Genomic DNA, 19,309 nt, shown 5'->3' with positions numbered 1-19,309 from the left:
GGGGTACAATATCACATTACAATTACACAAGGACCTTATTAAGGGACATGCATATACTTACAATTCTAACAGCTTTTTTGTTAGTAGAGCATTTAACCGTCTTAAAATACAGTTCAATTTCTTTTTGTAGGGTACGAAAATGTGGTTTTCTGTTTGTAAATTTACATTTGTGTATATGAAATTTGGCCAAAAGAATAATGAAATTAATTACATAAAAATGATTCCTCTTATTTCTATTGTATGTAAAGAATCCAAACAGTACATCTCTCCACAATAGTGTAAAATCTTCATAAATGTGTTCAATTATAAACCTACTGATGTCTTGCCACAGTTTTCTTACATGCATACAATGCCAAAAAAGATGCACAACTGTTTCTGGGTGGTCATTACAAAAGGAGCAATTTGAGTTGATGTTTTCCTTAAACTTCTTCATATAGTGGTTGGCAGGATAATATTTATGAATAATTTTAAAGGAAACTTCCTTAAGCTAGTAGCATAGCGTCTCGCCATTGAATACCGGCGGTTGACGTCAACAACCGTCATCGAATCATCAGGACAGTGTCGCTTTGTGGACAACAACTCCCGTTGTTAGGACGGAACGACATATCAGTATATCCATACTCTTTGGAGAAAGTAGTCCGTATTACATTTGTCCTCCATGAGTCGCCGTAACTTGACTATAAAGATTGCGTCAGCGGAAGTTCCACCCTCTTCATCCCCTCTCTTGCAGGCTGTGTAAGTTGCACATTTTCATACATACAGAATGGAAAGTAAAATCATTATTCATCCTTTTTATAACTGACAAATACGTCCACGAAATAATTCAACAATGATCTTAGAAACATTAGTCCACATGATTCCGCAGTTATTTGTTTTTCCATGGATTGTTATTCGACTTTAAATATATGTATACTAACCCTTGTATTTCTTCCGTGTTCCAGGCTTCAGTCCGCAGACACGGCAAGATGGTGAGGACCGTTTTCGCTACATTTATATATCTATAATTGCACGATAAACAACATTTCGTTAACCTAGTGTGGATTAACGAAAATGGGCATAACGTTACCGCTAATTTCTTTGCCGTGTTGGCACAGCTAGTTATGGTAGCTAGCCGAGTAGGCTAATCGCTTGTACGGGCCACAGCCGGTGCGGCCTTAACGGTAGCCAACGTTAGTACATTGTTAACTAACAAACTGAGGTGGTGTAATGTGTCTTTCGTTAACGTGAACTGAAGTGTCAACAAATCCAGCGGTAATAATTTGCATTGAAAGGCATATCTGTTAGCCATGTTCTAGTTAGTAGAGCATGTCTTCGCAAGTTGTCCAAACATCACAGGCTGTCTCGTGCATGTGATGCATTTACACGCTTGCCAGAATAAGGATGGACCTAGTGCTAATTTTCGATTTAACCAGAATCTTTAGTTCCACCGGTCCACTGACAATCTTCATATTACTTTTACTTAGGTATTCTCCCCATGGCTAGTTAACCACATTGCTAACATAGCTAGTTATCATGCCGTGTTAAGGTCCCTACGTTGAGGTTACCTCTGGTTGGGTGATTAGTTGTTGCAGAAAATGGTATAGCTGCTGTGTACTTATTCTTCCCTGTTTTATTTTAGCCACGCAAAATTGAAGAAATAAAAGATTTCCTGCTTACAGCAAGAAGGAAGGATGCCAAGTGTAAGTATTGCGTTGTTGCCCACTACTCTGCTCTTCTGACTTTTCTGACAGACTAAAGCTGATGGTATTTATAGTAGTTTAAGTAAGCATTTCACTGTTTACGAAGCATGTGACTAATTTGATTTCTACACCCACATAGTATTTTGCATTGAAATTCCAACTGCAAACCATGGTGTTGAATGTTCAGATTCATCTGTTGTCCCACAGCTGTAAAGATCAAGAAGAACAAGGAAAATGTCAAGTTCAAGGTGCGTTGCAGCAGGTACCTGTACACCCTCGTCATCACGGACAAGGAGAAGGCCGAGAAGCTGAAGCAGTCCCTGCCCCCAGGTAAGATTCTCATCTTTTATCACATGGAATGTGGTTAATTGTGTTGGGATAGTAAAACCGATGCGTCTTATAGGTACGTCTAGAAAGACCTTGGTCCCAAAGAGTAGTGACAATGTCCGGTCGAAAGATGTGTATCTCTTGTCAATGCATGGTGGTTACAAATTGAATGTGGTTGTTGTGCAAGTTGTCCAAACACTACATGCTGCTTGGTGCTAGTGGTGCATTTACACGCTTGCTAGAATAAGGATGGGCCTAGTGCTTGATTTCGACTATCAGAAATTGAGTTCCACCGGTTCACTGACATGTGTATGCCTAAATGTTTTGAGCTGTCAATCTGGACAAAACGGACAAGTAGATTTTCAGGGGGGATGAGTTCTGATAGAAACACTGCTTGCCTCAAGTTGTCAAATATCAATACCAAATTTAGAGATTAAGCATTCTACTCTTTCCTGAACACTAGTGTTTCTAATCACGTTTATAGGTAATTTGTAACTTTACCACTGAAAGTATGCAGTGAGGATGGACACAATACACATGTAGTTTTTAACCATCTCTCATTTCTCTCTTCAGGTCTGGCTGTGAAGGAGCTCAAGTAGAGGACCATCTTTGTGTACAGTGAATTGTAATAAAAAGAGGAAAACCATTTTGTCTTGGTTATGTTGTGCCACTACAGGACATATGTAAATGCTTTGTGGCTCGTAATTGGAACAAGGCATTAGTGAATGTATGCCCAATTAAGTTACTATGGATTCATTTGAAGGGCTGGTTTCCCAGACAGATGAAGCCTACTCCTGGATTTTGGAGTGCTTTCAATTAAGATTCTCAAATGGAAAATACTCTTTAGTCTACGACTAGGCTTACTCGTTGTCTGGAAAACTGGCCCTAAAAATAAGAAATTACATGGATCTGTGGAGTTGTCAAATCAAAGTTACTGACTACAGATGGGCCCAATACTCCAGAAATGATGTAATCAGATCGCAATTGGTGGCTACTAGCGTGGTGACTGCTTACACCTATCCAATCTCATATAGACTTGTGCTTACCTCAGAAAGATTCCTTCATTTATACTGAAATATAAAGTCAAATGTCAACGCTTTTACTGAGTTACAGTTCAAATAAGGAAATCAGTCAATTGCAAGAAATTCATTAGGTACTAATCTATGCATTTCACACAACCGGCTGGGGCACAGCTATGAGTGGGTCTGGGGGGGCATAGGTCCACCCACTTGGGATCCAGGTCCAGCCAATCAAAGTGAGTTTTTTTTTTTTCTCCACAAAAGGGCTTTAATAGAGAACCTAGTTTCATCATCTGTCCCGGGTGGCTGGTCTCAGACAATCTCACAAGTGAAGTCGGATGTGGAGTTCTTGGGCTGGCGTGGTTACCTGCGGTTGTGATGCCGGTTAAACATACGGACGAATTCTCTAAAGTGACTGCGGTGGCTTATGATAGAGAAATTAACAATTGTTTTTTTACCACTTTTTCCTCCCCAAATTGTAGTTAAGTCATGTCCCATCGCTGTACCTCCCCTACGGACTCAGGGGTGACGGTTGAAAAGCCATGCATCCTCCGAAACAACCATGCCAAGATGCACTGCTTCTTAACATTGCTCGCTTAACCAGCACCTTAGACTGCTGCGCCACCTAGGAGGCCCGAACATTCAATTCACTAACGGCTCTAGTACGCATTGCAGTCAGCATGCCAATTTCATGTGCTCTCAAAACTAGAGACGTGGCATTATGTTGGGCACATTTTAGTGGCCTTATTGTCCCAGCATAAGTTGTGACTATTGTTTAATCAGCTTCTTGATATGCTGCACTCGTCAGGTGGATGGATTATCTTGGTAAAGGACAAATGCTCACTAACGAGGATGTAAACAAATTAGAGAAATAAGCTTTTGCTTATGGAACAATTCTGGCATCTTTTATTTCTGTTCATGAAACATGGGACCAACACTTTTAGTTCAGTGTAGTAAAAAGCATGAGCTGAAGCACCCCCCCCCCCACACATTTTTGTAGAGATGTTACAAAATAGTAAACTAGATGAGGAAAAAAAGCATTCCTGGAATTGACCTTGGCCTGGTTTCCGATAGCAATGGAATTTGGGTGTATGAGTAAACATGCATCTTACTTTTTCCACCACTAGTTTACCCAATGGCATTTCATACCTTAGGGACAAGAATATTATAATAGATGTAGGCTATTGTAGAACTCTTCTGATGGCTAGAGTGGTAAGGAAAGTGAATGTCCACATGCTAATTGTGGCCATTATTGAAAGTCTTAAGTTTGGCAGGCTAAATTCCTTAAGCATGATTAACTAAAGAACAGGCAGTGTATGGCACAATAGGCATGCACGTGTATGGGTAAAATGCTGGATTTCTATACCAGCTGTCAGACCAGTGCATAGTGATCATAATCGGTCTCATAAGAAGACTCATCCACTTCATAGAACGTTCATGTTTGTTACAGCAGGCTCATTAATATTGTACAGTGTTTTAGTTTATCAGACACTGTTGGAATGACCATAGCATTGGCTACTGTCTACAACAAAGTAGACTAGACAGACCGCCTCTCCACTGTGATCTGCTTGGATAAAAAGTTTTGCATCCCAAATGGCACCCTATTCCAAATATAAAACCATTTTACCAGAATCCTATTCCCCATACTATATAGGGTGTTCGCAATAGGGGAATTGGCTCTTCTGGTTTTGGAGAACCCACTATGGATGCTGTCAACACTGGGGCAATGTACAGATTCTGATTGCAGACTGAAGACTTGGCCAGATATTGAAAATGCAAATCTTATACAGAAGCAATTTTCTGAGGTACGGTGCATTTGGGAAGTATTCAGACCTCTTGACTTTCCAACTGTTGTTACTTTACAGCCCTATTCTAAAATTGATTAAATATTTTTTTCCCCTGCATCAATGTACACACAATACCCCATAATGACAAAGCATGTTTGCTCATTTATTTAAAAAAAAAAAACAGGAAATATAAAATCGACGTAAGTATTCAGACCCTTTACTAAGTACTTTGTTGAAGCACCTTTGGCAACGATTACAGCCTCAAGACTTCTTGGGTATGACGCTACAAGTTTGGCACACCTGCATTTGGGGAGTTTCTCCCATTCTTCTCTGCAGATCCTCAAGCTCTGTCAGGTTGTATAGGGAGCGTCGCTGTACAGCTATTTTCAGGTCTCCAGAGATTTTTGATGTGGTTCAAGCCTGGGCTCTGGCTGGGCCACTCAAGGACACTTGTCCCTGCAGAACCACACCCAGTGACTGTCCAGCTTTTGCCAACGACCTTTCTTTCTCAGGGGGCTGTAAACCCAGACCAGCTCACCAGACTCAGAGTGCCTCCCCCAGGTGTGCACATTATTGTTTATTTTCTGCCTCACACCTGCGCTCATAAGCTGGTCATTGGCGAAAGTGTGGGCTGTGTCCAGGGGGTCCTGGAGTCTCTTGGCATACTCCCTGAACGCCATCTCTGAAAGGGTTGCAGATTCATCCTCTGAATGGCACACATACACAATCAATGTCTCAATTGTCTTAAAAATTATTTGTTAACCTGTCTCCTCCCCTTCATCTACACTGATTAAAGTGGATTTAACAGGTGACATCAATAAGAGATCATCGCTTTCACCTGGATTTACCTGGTCAGTCTAAAGAGCAGTTGTTCCAAATGTTTTGTCCACTCAGTATATATATATATATATATATATATATATATATATATATATATATATATATATATATATATCTGGTTTCTGACATTACTCATTCTGATACTTCTTAATGTATCTTTTTTTTGCGGATTGTGTGTGTTTTTTGTAGTAAAAAAAATGTGCTAGGTATTACTGCATTCATTTTTGGAGCTAGAAGCACAAGCATTTCGCTGCACCTGAGTTAACATCTGCAAATTTGTGTACATGACCAATAAACTTTGATTTGATTTGTTGCTTATACATTGCTTTGACATTCAGGGGAAAAAAAATCTTATTAAAATATGTTTATCTTTAGCCTATAAGTTGCATCTTTCCATGCCATACTTTTTCCCATTCTACTTATTTTCCTTAGACTACCATTCAGGTTCCTGGGATATGTCTATGCTCCCTGCAGGTTGTGCGCGCCTTCGCCTCGTGTCCCGTGCCCCTTATTCATGCGCGCTCCCGTATAGGGACATTTCTTTTCTGTGGTGGGATCGCTCAAATGTGAAAGACTGGACCAGCGGACAGGATGGCCGTGGCTGAAACGGCGTGCTAATTTTATTTTTCCCAGATAATCTTGGGATGCTTTCCTTTAACGACTTCCCTGCATCTTTTGTCTACTGTGCGTTTCAACGGGTCTACACTATCCAGCATGCTTTTCCATAATAATAGCTTATTATTGTTTTGTTACAGAAGACGGAACTGATGAGGATACTTCTAACAGCAGATGAGCTGTCTGTTTACTAAAGACAATAAACGAACTGTACTAGATCTTGGATAACAAAACTAGTGCCGGGATGTCTTCGATACGGGATGATTATATTGCACCTTGGTGGACTTATTGGCTACACAATTTTCCTCATGTCAACCTGAACTTCCAGCCCATCGATAACACCTTCTCCCCCCAGGATCAGAACTACCAGCAGGTTAGTTGTGCAGACTCAGATTTGACCCACGCCGGGTCTCATAATCTGTATCCCAAATGGAGCCTTATTTATTAGTGCACTACTTTTCACCAGGACAAAGAGATCTGGTCAAAACAAGGGTTTAAATACATATATGTGATGTGTTATTGGATATGGTCTAAACCCCAAAAAGATCCCCTTCCACCAGGATGATCAAATTAACCAATTGCTGAATCTGATCATTTCTGCCAACAGCAGAAGTTTGACAGGCCTATAGGACAGTCTGCAATGCAATGTTTATTTGGAACATTACATTTAATCTGTGTTATTACAAATAATATCATGTCATTTCTGGGCTACTCTATATCTCTCAGCTGACTATTCTCAAATGTCTATTATAAACTGGGTGGTATGAGCCCTGAATGCTGATTGGCTGACAGCAGTGGTATATCAGACCATATATGACAAAACATTTATTTTAACTGCTCTAATTACATTGGTAACCCATTTATTATAGTAATAAGGCAACTCAGTTTTTTATATATATATGGCCAATATACCACGGCTAAGAGCTGTGTCCAGGCACTCCGTGTTGTGTCGTGGTAAGGAACAGCCCTTAGCTGTGGTAAATTGGGCATATACCACACCCCCTCGGGCCTTATTGCTTAAGTATCTTGCTGAAAAATTTGGGACCCCCAGCATGTTTCTATGGCTTAATCTCAAATGCCACCCTACTATTCCTTATATACGGCACTACTTAATGAAAGTAATCCTGTGTGAACATCACACTCAGTATATTTCAAATGTATCTTGCAATCACACATAACAGAGTTGATGCTTGTAGTTTTTACAATAGCAGAAATCTGTTTAGCTTTTGGCTTGGGTTGAACTACAGAGGCCGTGCACATTGTTTCCTCAAACCTCTAAATGGCTAATCAAGCCTTAGGATGAGTAATGTTTCAGCTGTTACTTTCCACAAAGACTGGGTTTATTTCAAGGATTCTGTTATTTTCTATAGTGTAGAGTAGACAGTCTAAAATAGGGGCAGACACCATGCAGTACTTTTTCAAAGCAGCTATAGTGAGACACCCACTCTATGTCTGCTGGTTGTAATTAAGTCGTTATTGTGGAACCTTTGCTGTGGGGGTGAACAAGTTTAATGGGAAAGCGTTAGGAAGAGAGAAAGGGATAGTGAGCGAGCAGAGAGGGGGTAGAGAGATGGGGAGAGAAAGTGGGAGAGGAGCTATGTAGGTCCAGTGTGGCTCAGTTGGTAGCGCGTAGCATTTGCAATGTCAGGGTTGTGGGTTTGATTCCAACGGGGCACCAGTATGAACAAATATGGAATTGTATACACTCACTACTGTAAGTTGCTTTGGATAAGGTGGTCTGCTAAAATACCCACAGTTGAAATCAGAAGTTTACCTACCCCTTAGCCAATTACATTCCAACTCTGTTTTTCAAAATTCCCTGTTTTAGGTCAGTTAGGATCACCACTTTATTTTAAGAATGTGACATGTCAGAATAATAGTAGACAGAATAATTTATTTCAGCTTTTATTTCTATCATCACATTCCCAGTGGGTTAGAAGTTTACATACACTCAATTAGTCAACTCGGCAAAAAAAGAAACGTCCTCTCACTGTCAACTGCGTTTATTTTCAGCAAATTTAACATGTGTAAATATTTGTATGAACATAACAAGATTCAACAACTGAGACATAAACTGAACAAGTTCCACAGACATGTGACTAACAGAAATGTAATAATGTGTCCCTGAACAAAGTGGGGGTCAAAATGAAAAGTAACAGTCAGTATCTGGTGTGGCCACCAGCTGCATTAAGTACTGCAGTGCATCTCCTCCTCATGGACTGCACCAGATTTGCCAGTTCTTGCTGTGAGATGTTACCCTAATCTTCCACCAAGGCAACTGCAAGTTCCCGGACATTTGGGTTCTTTGCTGGCCATGGCAGAACACTGACATACCTGTCTTGCAGGAAATCAGGCACAGAACTAGCAGTATGGCTGGTGGCATTGTCATGCTGGAGGGTCAAGTCAGGATGAGCCTGCAGGAAGGGTGCCACATGAGGAAGGAGGATGTCTTCCCTGTAACGCACAGCGTTGAGATTGCCTGCAATGACACACCGGCCCAGACCATGACGGACCCTCCACCTCCAAATCTATCCCGCTCCAGAGGACAGGCCTCAGTGTAAAGCTGGGAAAAAAAAGTTTGCTGAGTTTATTTGGTAGCATTGCCGAAAATTGTTTAACTTGGTTCAAACGTTTTGGGTAGCCTTCCACAAGCTTCCCACAATAAGTTGGGGGAATTTTGGCCCATTCCTCCTGACAGAGCTGGTGTAACTGAGTCAGGTTTGTAGGCCTCCTTGCTCGCACACGCTTTTTCAGTTCTGCCCACAAATTGTCCATCGGATTGAGGTCAGAGCTTTGTGATGGCCATTCCAATACCTTGACTTTGTTGTCCTTAAGCCATTTTGCCACAACTTTGGAAATATGCTTGGGGTCATTGTCCATTTGGAAGACCCATTTGCAACCTAGCTTTAACTCCCTGACTGATGTCTTGAGATGTTGCTTCAATACATCCACGTCATTTGCCTCTCTCATGATGCCATCTATTTTGTGAAGTGCACCAGTCCCTCCTGCAGCGAAGCACCCCCACAACATGATGCTGCCACCCTCGTGCTTCACAGTTGGGATGGTGTCATTCGGCTTGCAAGCCTCCCCCTTTTTCCTCCAAACATAATGTTATTATGGCCAAACACTTCTATTTTTGTTTCATCAGACCAGAGGACATTTCTCCAAAAAGTACGATCTTTGTCCCCATGTGCAGTTGCAAACCGTAGTCTGGCTTTTTTATGGTGGTTTTGGAACAGTGGCTTCTTCCTTGCTGAGCGGCCTTTCAGGTTATGTCGATATATGGCTCGTTTTATTATTGTGGATATAGATACTTTTGTACCTGTTTCCTCCAGGATCTTCACAAGGTCCTTTGCTGTCGTTCTGGGATTGATTTGCACTTTTCGCACCAAAGTACGTTCATCTCTAGGAGACAGAACGTGTCTCCTTCCTGAGCGGTATGATGGCTGCGTGGTCCCATGGTGTTTATACTTGCGTACTATTGTTTGTACAGATAAACGTGGTACCTTCAGGTGTTTGGAAATTGCTCCCAAGGATGAACCAGACTTGTGGAGGTCTACAATTGTTTTTCTGTGGTTTTGGCTAATTTCTTTTGATTTTCCCATGATGTCAAGCAAAGAGGCACTGAGTTTGAAGGTAGGCCTTGAAATACATCCACAGGTACACCTCCAATTGACTCAAATAATGTCAATTAGCCTATCAGAAGCTTCTAAAGCCATGACATAATTTTCGGGAATTTTACAAGCTGTTTAAAGGCACAGTCAACTTAGTGTATGTAAACTTCTGACCCACTGGAATTGTGATACAGTGAAATATAAGTTAAATCATCTGTCTGTAAACAATTGTTGGGAAAATTACTTGTGTCATGCAAATTCTTTGTGTCATGCACAAAGTAGATGTCCTAACCGACTTGCCAAAACTATAGTTTCTGAACAAGAAATAGTTGGAGTGGTATGAAAAACGAGTTTTAATGACTCCAACCTAAGTGTATGTAAACTTCTGACTTCAACTGTGCATACAGTGCATTTGGAAAGTATTCAGACCCCTTGGCTTTTTGCACGTTTTGTTATGTTTCAGCCGTATTCTAAAATGGATACAAAAAAAACCTTAGTCAATCAATACACAATACTCCACAATGACAAAGCAAAACTGGTTTGTTGAAATGTTTGTAAATTTATTACAAATACAAAATGGAAATATCACATTTACATACTTTGTCAGAACATTTACTCAGTACTTTGTTGAAGCACCTTATTGGGTATGACACTACAAGCTTGAAACACATGTTTTTGAGGAGTTTCTCTCATTCTTCTGTGCAGATCCTCTCAAGCTCTGTCAGGTCGGATGGGAAGCGTCGCTGCACTGCTATTTTTAGGTCTCTCCAGAGATTTTCAATCAGGTTCAAGTCCGGGCTCTGGCTGGGCCGCTCAAGAACATTCAGAAACCTGTCCCGTAGCCACTCCTGCATTGTCTTGGCTGTGTCCTTAGGTTGTTGTCCTGTTGGAAGGTGAACCTTCGCCCCAGTCTGAGGTCCTGAGCGCTCTGGAGCGGGTTTTTATCAATGATCTCTCTGTACTTTTCTCTGTTCATCTTTGCCTCGATCCTGACTAGTCTCCCAGTCCCTGCCTCTGAAAAACATCCCCACAGCATGATGCTGCCACCACCATGCTTCACCGTAGGGATGGTGCCAGGTTTACTCCAGATGTGATGAATGGCAATAAGAAAGAGTTTAACTCTTGATTTCATAAAAGCAGAGAATCTTGTTTCTCATGGTATGAGGGTACTTTAGCTGCCTTTTGGCAAACTCCAAGCGGGCTGTCATGTGCCTTATACTGAGGAGTGGCTTCCGTCTGGCCACTCTATCATAAAGGCCTGATTGGTGGAGTGCTGCAAAGATGGTTGTCCTGCTGGAAGGTTCTCCCATCTCTACAGAGGAATTCTGTGGCTCTGTCAGAGTGACCATCGGGTTCTTGGTCACCTTCCTGACCAAGGCCTTGCTCAGTTTAACATAACAAAATGTGGAAAAAGGGAAGGGGTCTGAATACTTTCCAAATGCACTGTAGATATTCGATATCATCTCTACATTGGATGGGAAGGAAGGAGAAACACCCCACATGCTTTTTCCTCTGTAGCCACTCCTGCATTGTCTTGGCTGTGTCCTTAGGGTTGTTGTCCTGTTGGAAGGTGAACCTTCACCCCAGTCTGAGGGTGAGCGCTCTGGAGTGGGTTTTTAACAAGGATCTCTCTGTACTTGCTCTGTTTGTCTTTACCTCGATCCTGACTAGTCTCCCAGTCCCTGCCACTGAAAAACATCCCCACAGCATGATTCTGCCACCACCACGCTTCACTGTAGGCTTGGTGCCAGGTTTCCTCCAGATGTGACGCTTGGCATTCAGGCCAAAGAGTTCAGTCTTGGTTCCAAACTTATTCCATTTAAGAATGATGGAGGCGGCCTCCCGAGTGGGGCATTGGTCTAAGGCACTGCATCACAGTGCTAGCTGTGCCACTAGAGATTCTGGGTTCAAGTCCAGGCTCTCTCTTAGCCGACCGCGACCGGTAGACCCTTGGGGTGGCGCACAATTGGCCCAGCGTCTTCCAGGTTAGTGGAGGTTTTGGCCGGCAAGGATCTCCTTGTCCAAATCAAATCAAATCAAATCAAATTTTATTTGTCACATACACATGGTTAGCAGATGTTAATGTGAGTGTAGCGAAATGCTTGTGCTTCTAGTTCCGACAATGCAGTAATAACCAACAAGTAATCTAACTAACAATTCCAAAACTACTGTCTTATACACAGTGTAAGGGGATAAAGAATATGTACATAAGGATATATGAATGAGTGATGGTACAGAGCAGCATAGGCAAGATACAGTAGATGGTATCGAGTACAGTATATACATATGAGATGAGTATGTAAACAAAGTGGCATAGTTAAAGTGGCTAGTGATACATGTATTACATAAGGATGCAGTCGATGATATAGAGTACAGTATATACGTATGCATATGAGATGAATAATGTAGGGTAAGTAACATTATATAAGGTAGCATTGTTTAAAGTGGCTAGTGATATATTTACATCATTTCCCATCAATTCTCATTATTAAAGTGGCTGGAGTTGAGTCAGTGTCAGTGTGTTGGCAGCAGCCACTCAATGTTAGTGGTGGCTGTTTAACAGTCTGATGGCCTTGAGATAGAAGCTGTTTTTCAGTCTCTCGGTCCCAGCTTTGATGCACCTGTACTGACCTCGCCTTCTGGATGATAGCGGGGTGAACAGGCAGTGGCTCGGGTGGTTGATGTCCTTGATGATCTTTATGGCCTTCCTGTAACATCGGGTGGTGTAGGTGTCCTGGAGGGCAGGTAGTTTGCCCCCGGTGATGCGTTGTGCAGACCTCACTACCCTCTGGAGAGCCTTACGGTTGAGGGCGGAGCAGTTGCCGTACCAGGCGGTGATACAGCCCGCCAGGATGCTCTCGATTGTGCATCTGTAGAAGTTTCTGAGAGCTTTTGGTGACAAGCCGAATTTCTTCAGCCTCCTGAGGTTGAAGAGGCGCTGCTGCGCCTTCTTCACGATGCTGTCTGTGTGAGTGGACCAATTCAGTTTGTCTGTGATGTGTATGCCGAGGAACTTAAAACTTGCTACCCTCTCCACTACTGTTCCATCGATGTGGATAGGGGGGTGTTCCCTCTGCTGTTTCCTGAAGTCCACAATCATCTCCTTAGTTTTGTTGACGTTGAGTGTGAGGTTATTTTCCTGACACCACACTCCGAGGGCCCTCACCTCCTCCCTGTAGGCCGTCTCGTCGTTGTTGGTAATCAAGCCTACCACTGTTGTGTCGTCCACAAACTTGATGATTGAGTTGGAGGCGTGCGTGGCCACGCAGTCGTGGGTGAACAGGGAGTACAGGAGAGGGCTCAGAACGCACCCTTGTGGGGCCCCAGTGTTGAGGATCAGCGGGGAGGAGATGTTGTTGCCTACCCTCACCACCTGGGGGCGGCCCGTCAGGAAGTCCAGTACCCAGTTGCACAGGGCGGGGTCGAGACCCAGGGTCTCGAGCTTGATGGCGAGCTTGGAGGGTACTATGGTGTTGAATGCAGAGCTGTAGTCGATGAACAGCATTCTCACATAGGTATTCCTCTTGTCCAGATGGGTTAGGGCAGTGTGCAGTGTGGTTGAGATTGCATCGTCTGTGGACCTATTTGGGCGGTAAGCAAATTGGAGTGGGTCTAGGGTGTCAGGTAGGGTGGAGGTGATATGGTCCTTGACTAGTCTCTCAAAGCACTTCATGATGACGGAAGTGAGTGCTACGGGGCGGTAGTCGTTTAGCTCAGTTACCTTAGCTTTCTTGGAAACAGGAACAATGGTGGCCCTCTTGAAGCATGTGGGAACAGCAGACTGGTATAGGGATTGATTGAATATGACCGTAAACACACCGGCCAGCTGGTCTGCGCATGCTCTGAGGGCGCGGCTGGGGATGCCGTCTGGGCCTGCAGCCTTGCGAGGGTTAACACGTTTAAATGTCTTACTCACCTCGGCTGCAGTGAAGGAGAGACCGCATGTTTTCGTTGCAGGCCGTGTCAGTGGCACTGTATTGTCCTCAAAGCGGGCAAAAAAGTTATTTAGTCTGCCTGGGAGCAAGACATCCTGGTCCGTGACTGGGCTGGATTTCTTCCAGTAGTCCGTGATTGACTGTAGACCCTGCCACATGCCTCTTGTGTCTGAGCCGTTGAATTGAGATTTTACTTTGTCTCTGTACTGACGCTTAGCTTGTTTGATAGCCTTGCGGAGGGAATAGCTGCACTGTTTGTATTCAGTCATGTTACCAGACACCTTGCCCTGATTAAAACCAGTGGTTCGCGCTTTCAGTTTCACGCGAATGCTGCCATCAATCCACGGTTTCTGGTTAGGGAATGTTTTAATCGTTGCTATGGGAACGACATCTTCAACGCACGTTCTAATGAACTCGCACACCAAATCAGCGTATTCGTCAATATTGTTATCTGACGCAATACGAAACATATCCCAGTCCACGTGATGGAAGCAGTCTTGGAGTGTGGAGTCAGCTTGGTCAGACCAGCGTTGGACAGACCTTAGCGTGGGAGCCTCTTGTTTTAGTTTCTGTCTGTAGGCAGGGATCAACAAAATGGAGTCGTGGTCAGCTTTTCCGAAAGGGGGGCGGGGCAGGGCCTTATATGCGTCGCGGAAGTTAGAGTAACAATGATCCAAGGTCTTTCCACCCCTGGTTGCGCAATCGATATGCTGATAAAATTTAGGGAGTCTTGTTTTCAGATTAGCCTTATTAAAATCCCCAGCTACAATGAATGCAGCCTCCGGATAAATGGTTTCCAGTTTGCAGAGAGTTAAATAAAGTTCGTTCAGAGCCATCGATGTGTCTGCTTGGGGGGGGATATATACGGCTGTGATTATAATCGAAGAGAATTCTCTTGGTCGATAATGCGGTCTACATTTGATTGTGAGGAATTCTAAATCAGGTGAACAGAAGGATTTGAGTTCCTGTATGTTTCTTTCATCACACCATGTCACGTTAGCCATAAGGCATACGCCCCCGCCCCTCTTCTTACCAGAAAGATGTTTGTTTCTGTCGGCGCGATGCGTGGAGAAACCCGTTGGCTGCACCGCCTCGGATAGCGTCTCTCCAGTGAGCCATGTTTCCGTGAAGCAAAGAACGTTACAGTCTCTGATGTCCCTCTGGAATGCTACCCTTGCTCGGATTTCATCAACCTTGTTGTCAAGAGACTGGACATTGGCAAGAAGAATGCTAGGGAGTGGTGCACGGTGTGCCCGTCTCCGGAGTCTGACTAGAAGACCGCCTCGTTGTCCTGTTGTGCACTAGTGACTCCTGTGGCGGGCCGGGTGCAGTGCACGCTGACATAGTCTCCAGTTGTCCATTGTTTCCTCTGCATCATTGGTGCGGCTGGCTTCTGGGTTAAGTGGGCATTGTGTCAAGAAAACTGTAACTACCAATTGGGGAGAAAAATTGTTAAAAAATAAATAAAAATAAAAGTATGATGGAGGCCTCTGTGTTCTTGGGGACCTTCAATTCTGCATTCATTTTTTAGGTACCCTTCCATAGATCTGTGCCTTGACACAATGCTGTCTCTGAGCTTTACAGACCATTCCTTCGACCTCAAGGCTTGGTTTTTGCTCTGACTTGGACTGTCAACTGTGCAATCTTATATAGACAGTTGTGTGCCTTTCCAAATCATGTCCAATCAATTGCATTTTTCACAGGTGGACTCCAATCAAGTTGTAGAAACATCTCAAGGCTGATCAAAGGAAACAGGATGCACCTGAGTTCAATTTCGAGTCTCATAGCAAAGGGTCTGAATACTTATGTAAATAAGGTATTTCTGTTTTTAATTTGTAATATATTTAGAAAAATAAAAAATAAAACTTTCACTTTGTCATTATGGGGTATTGTGTGTAGATTGATGAGGAAAAAAATACACAAACATTGGCAGTAGACTGACCTTACTGAAGAGCTCAGTGACTTTCAACGTACCACTGTCATAGGATGCCACCAATCCAACAAGTCAGTTCGTAATTTTTTTTGCCCTGCTAGAGCTGGCCCTGTTATTGTGAAGTGGAAACGTCTAGGAGGAACAACAGCTCAGCCACAAAGTGGTAGGCCACACAAGCTCACAGATCAGAACAGCTGAGTGTTGAGACACTCCCTACCGAGTTCCAAACTGCCTCTGGAAGCAACGTTCGTCAGGAGCTTCATGGAATGGGTTTCCATGGCCGATTAGCCGCACACAAGCCTAAGATCACCATGTGCAATGCCAAGCGTCAGCTGTAGTGGTGTAAAACTCGCCGTTTTGGACTCTGTGTAAGGGTTTTCCTCTTCCTCTTCTAAGGAGGAGTAGCAGGAAGGATCGGAGGACCAATGCGAAGCGTGGTACGTGTTCATATTGCTTACTTTCAATAGAACACTGAAAAGTACAAAATAACAATGTGAATAAATGAAACAACGAAACAGTCCTGTCTGGTAACATACACAAAGACAGAAAATAATCACCCACGAAACACAATAGAAAGCAGGCTACCTAAATATGGTTCTCAATCAGGGACAACGATTGACAGCTGCCTCTGATTGAGAACCATACCAGGCCAAACACAGAAATAGCAAATCATAGAAAAACTAACATAGACAACCCACCCAACTCACGCCCTGACCATTCTAAAACAAAGACATATAACAAAAGAACTAAGGTCAGAACGTGACACTCTGGAGCAGTAGGAATGTGTTCTCTGGAGAGATGAATCACCCCTCACCATCTGGCAGTCCGACGGACGAATCTGGGTTTGGCAGATGCCGGAAGAACGCTACCTGCCCCAATGCATAGTGCCAACTGTAAAGTTTGGTGGAGGAGGAACAATGGTCCGGGGCTGTTTTTCATGGTTCGGGCTCGGCCCCTTAGTGAAGGGAAATCTTAACGCTATAGCATACAATGACATTCTGGACGATTATGTGCTTCCAACTTTGTGGCAACAGTTTGGGGAAGGCCCTTTACTGTTTCAGAATGACTATGTCCCGGTGCACAAAGCGAGGTCCATACAGAAATGGCTTGTCGAGATCGGTGTGTTAGAACTTGACTGGCCTGCACAGAGTCCTGACCTCAACCCCATCAAACACCTTTGGGATGAATTGGAACGGCGATTGCGAGCCAGGCCTAATAGCCCAACATCAGTGCACGACCTGACTAATGCTCTTGTGGCTGAATGGAAGCAAGTCCCTGCAGCAATGTTCCAACATCTAGTTGAAAGCCTTCCCAGAAGAGTGGAGGCGGTTATAGCAGCAAAGCGTGGACCAACTCCATATTAATGCCCATGATTTTGGAATGAGATGTTTGATAAGCAGGTGTCCACATACCTTTGGTCATGTAGTATACATTTATCCCTATTAATTTCTCCTGAGACCAGATAGGCCCACCAACCCTTCTCTTCCGACTCCCACCCTCACACTGTCAGTGAATCCACAGAGCACTTAACACTAGGAAGGAAATGGCTGTGGTATGAGAGAGAGAGAGAGAGAGAGAGAGAGAGAGAGAGGGGGAGAGAGATGGGGATAGGGAGAGAAACCCCTACTCAGCGCTCCGAACTGACTGTGGTATGAGTGAGAGCGAGAGGGGGGGAGAGAATGCTGGTCTCTGTAGCTGTCTGTTTCCATTAGCTGTGACAGCGTGGGGAGAGGGGAAAGTCAGGGCTGTTAGGGGTGGGAGGAGAGAGGATGAAGGATCTCCATGGGAGACCACTGAATCCTGCTGGTACGACCATCAACCACCACCATGCAGCCTGATAGCCCATAGCGAGGGGTGGAACTTTAGAGCACTACGCTACACTAGCCTTCCACACGCGCCCGAACATACACACACGTACAGACACACAGACAGTACGCTAGCTGGTCACACGCTGCTATATCAATCTGTCCCTGTACTAGGCTTCTTTGCATTAATGCTGCAATTTGAAGGCAATAAATTGACACAGTAGTCAGACCATAACATTCCATAAGTTATGGCTCTCACTGTGATTATTGATCACTACAGCTGCTTTGACCATGCTATTACTGGTGATAATCAGTAGAACTGATGGACACTGAAGATCACTAGGTCCCTCTTTATTATCCGTTAATGGCAGGTCAGTGACCATATTGAAAGAGAATTGACTCCAATCAGCCTACTCGCCCACCAATGCATTGTGGAACCGGCTATGCGCTACTCTATCTGGCACCAAAAGCCGGAGTAAGTCAATAATGTGTCTAAATGTATCCACGTACAGGCCTCTCTGTACTGTATTGTACTGTATTGAATACAGTAGAACTGCTGGTTGGTTGAGGATATGATTCCTTTCTACAGACAGTGCTATGGTGACCGAACAAACTTTTAGCCTATTCAATGTAGAAAGCTTAGTGTTAGACGATAAAGAATTCAAATTAGGAAACAAGACGGTATCCAATTCTCTCTACTCAGTTTGAGCAGATATTGCTGTCATCGATCTCTCCACACAGTCAGTCTGTAGAGGGAGGTTATTGAGTGGCTCCCCATGCATGGCTCAGACTGCATGTCAGAATGAGCTGTAATTGGCCAGTTTGAGCAGAGCCAATGTTTGTGAATTCCTCCAGTTGGCTGGTTGGCTGTGGTCCACAGAAGAATGAAGTGGAATTCAAGGGTCACGGTCTTAGTGAGGGCTGCTTTCTTTCTGTTGGGTTTAGTATGTGTGTGTATTATGGAAAGGATTGCTGATTCTCAAGTATGCCTGGCCTGTAGATTCTCACCCTCCATTGGACAGAAAGAACACTGCTGATCATGTGAATCACCTGACCTGAGAAATTAATGAACTGCAGAATGTTCCTCAATGCTAAATTAGCCTAATGCTCTTCGGACAAAAATAATGTTTTAATGTTTTAGCATCATGTCTTCTGTTTGGTATGTATCTTTGGACTTTTGTTGGATGTCTGTGTAGAAGCTAATGCATTTTAAATAGCTACAATTCATTTGTCTATGTCTTTAGTCACTTGTTAGTCATTTTGGCCTCAGCATGCATTGCGTTCCCTGCAGTAAGATCTGTACTGCTCCTCATCTCACTCACCAGAACAAGAAAGGAGGACACAGCCCAAAAAGAGTTCTCACAAAAATAGGTCAGCGCCCTATTTCTCCTCATATCGCACTGCCAGCCTCAGTGTGTGTGTGTGTGTGTGTGTGTGTGTGTGTGTGTGTGTGTGTGTGTGTGTGTGTGTGTGTGTGTGTGTGTGTGTGTGTGTGTGTGTGTGTGTGTGTGTGTGTGTGTGTCAGAGAGGAAGAAATGTCTCATTACAGAGGAGTGGATAGGTCAAAGGGTCCCTATCCATATGATTCATCCACTTCCTTTCCTGCTCTGTGACCCAAAGCTGTTCATGAGAGGGAACAGGGATGTGGTGTGGTTTATGTTTGTATTATGCAATTCAATTGGATCAGAGTCTTCACTAGAGGCCCACAACTGAGGCAAGGCAAGCAAGTTGTTACTACCGTTACATCATTTATTT

At 43.6% G+C, this 19,309-nt stretch overlaps 2 protein-coding genes across 3 annotated transcripts in view; both read left to right on the top strand.

The window, feature by feature from the left end:
* Nucleotides 1-615: 615 nt before the first annotated feature.
* LOC112224499 (60S ribosomal protein L38) lies at nt 616-2,652 on the top strand. The gene is made up of 5 exons (XM_024388092.2): nt 616-735; nt 942-968; nt 1,619-1,679; nt 1,887-2,009; nt 2,580-2,652. The coding sequence occupies exons 2-5, from the start codon at nt 966-968 to the stop codon at nt 2,603-2,605; spliced, it is 213 nt and encodes a 70-aa protein (XP_024243860.1). The 5' UTR covers nt 616-735; nt 942-965; the 3' UTR covers nt 2,606-2,652.
* Nucleotides 2,653-6,196: 3,544 nt separating this feature from the next.
* Nucleotides 6,197-19,309, top strand: part of ttyh2 (tweety family member 2) — a 125,287-nt gene continuing 112,174 nt past the window's right edge. Inside the window, exon 1 of one of the 2 annotated variants that reach the window (XM_024388090.2) lies at nt 6,197-6,640. In XM_024388090.2, coding sequence (XP_024243858.1) covers nt 6,512-6,640 — 129 coding nt within the window. In that variant the 5' untranslated portion in view covers nt 6,197-6,511. The remainder of the gene's footprint in view (nt 6,641-19,309) is intronic. The other variant, XM_024388091.2, reaches the window with a different exon arrangement.

The sequence above is a fragment of the Oncorhynchus tshawytscha genome, linkage group LG25 (genome assembly GCF_018296145.1).
Source record: "Oncorhynchus tshawytscha isolate Ot180627B linkage group LG25, Otsh_v2.0, whole genome shotgun sequence".
NCBI lineage: Eukaryota > Metazoa > Chordata > Actinopteri > Salmoniformes > Salmonidae > Oncorhynchus > Oncorhynchus tshawytscha.
Note: the sequence above shows the minus strand (reverse complement) of the source record. Positions and strands in the feature narration are given on the sequence as shown.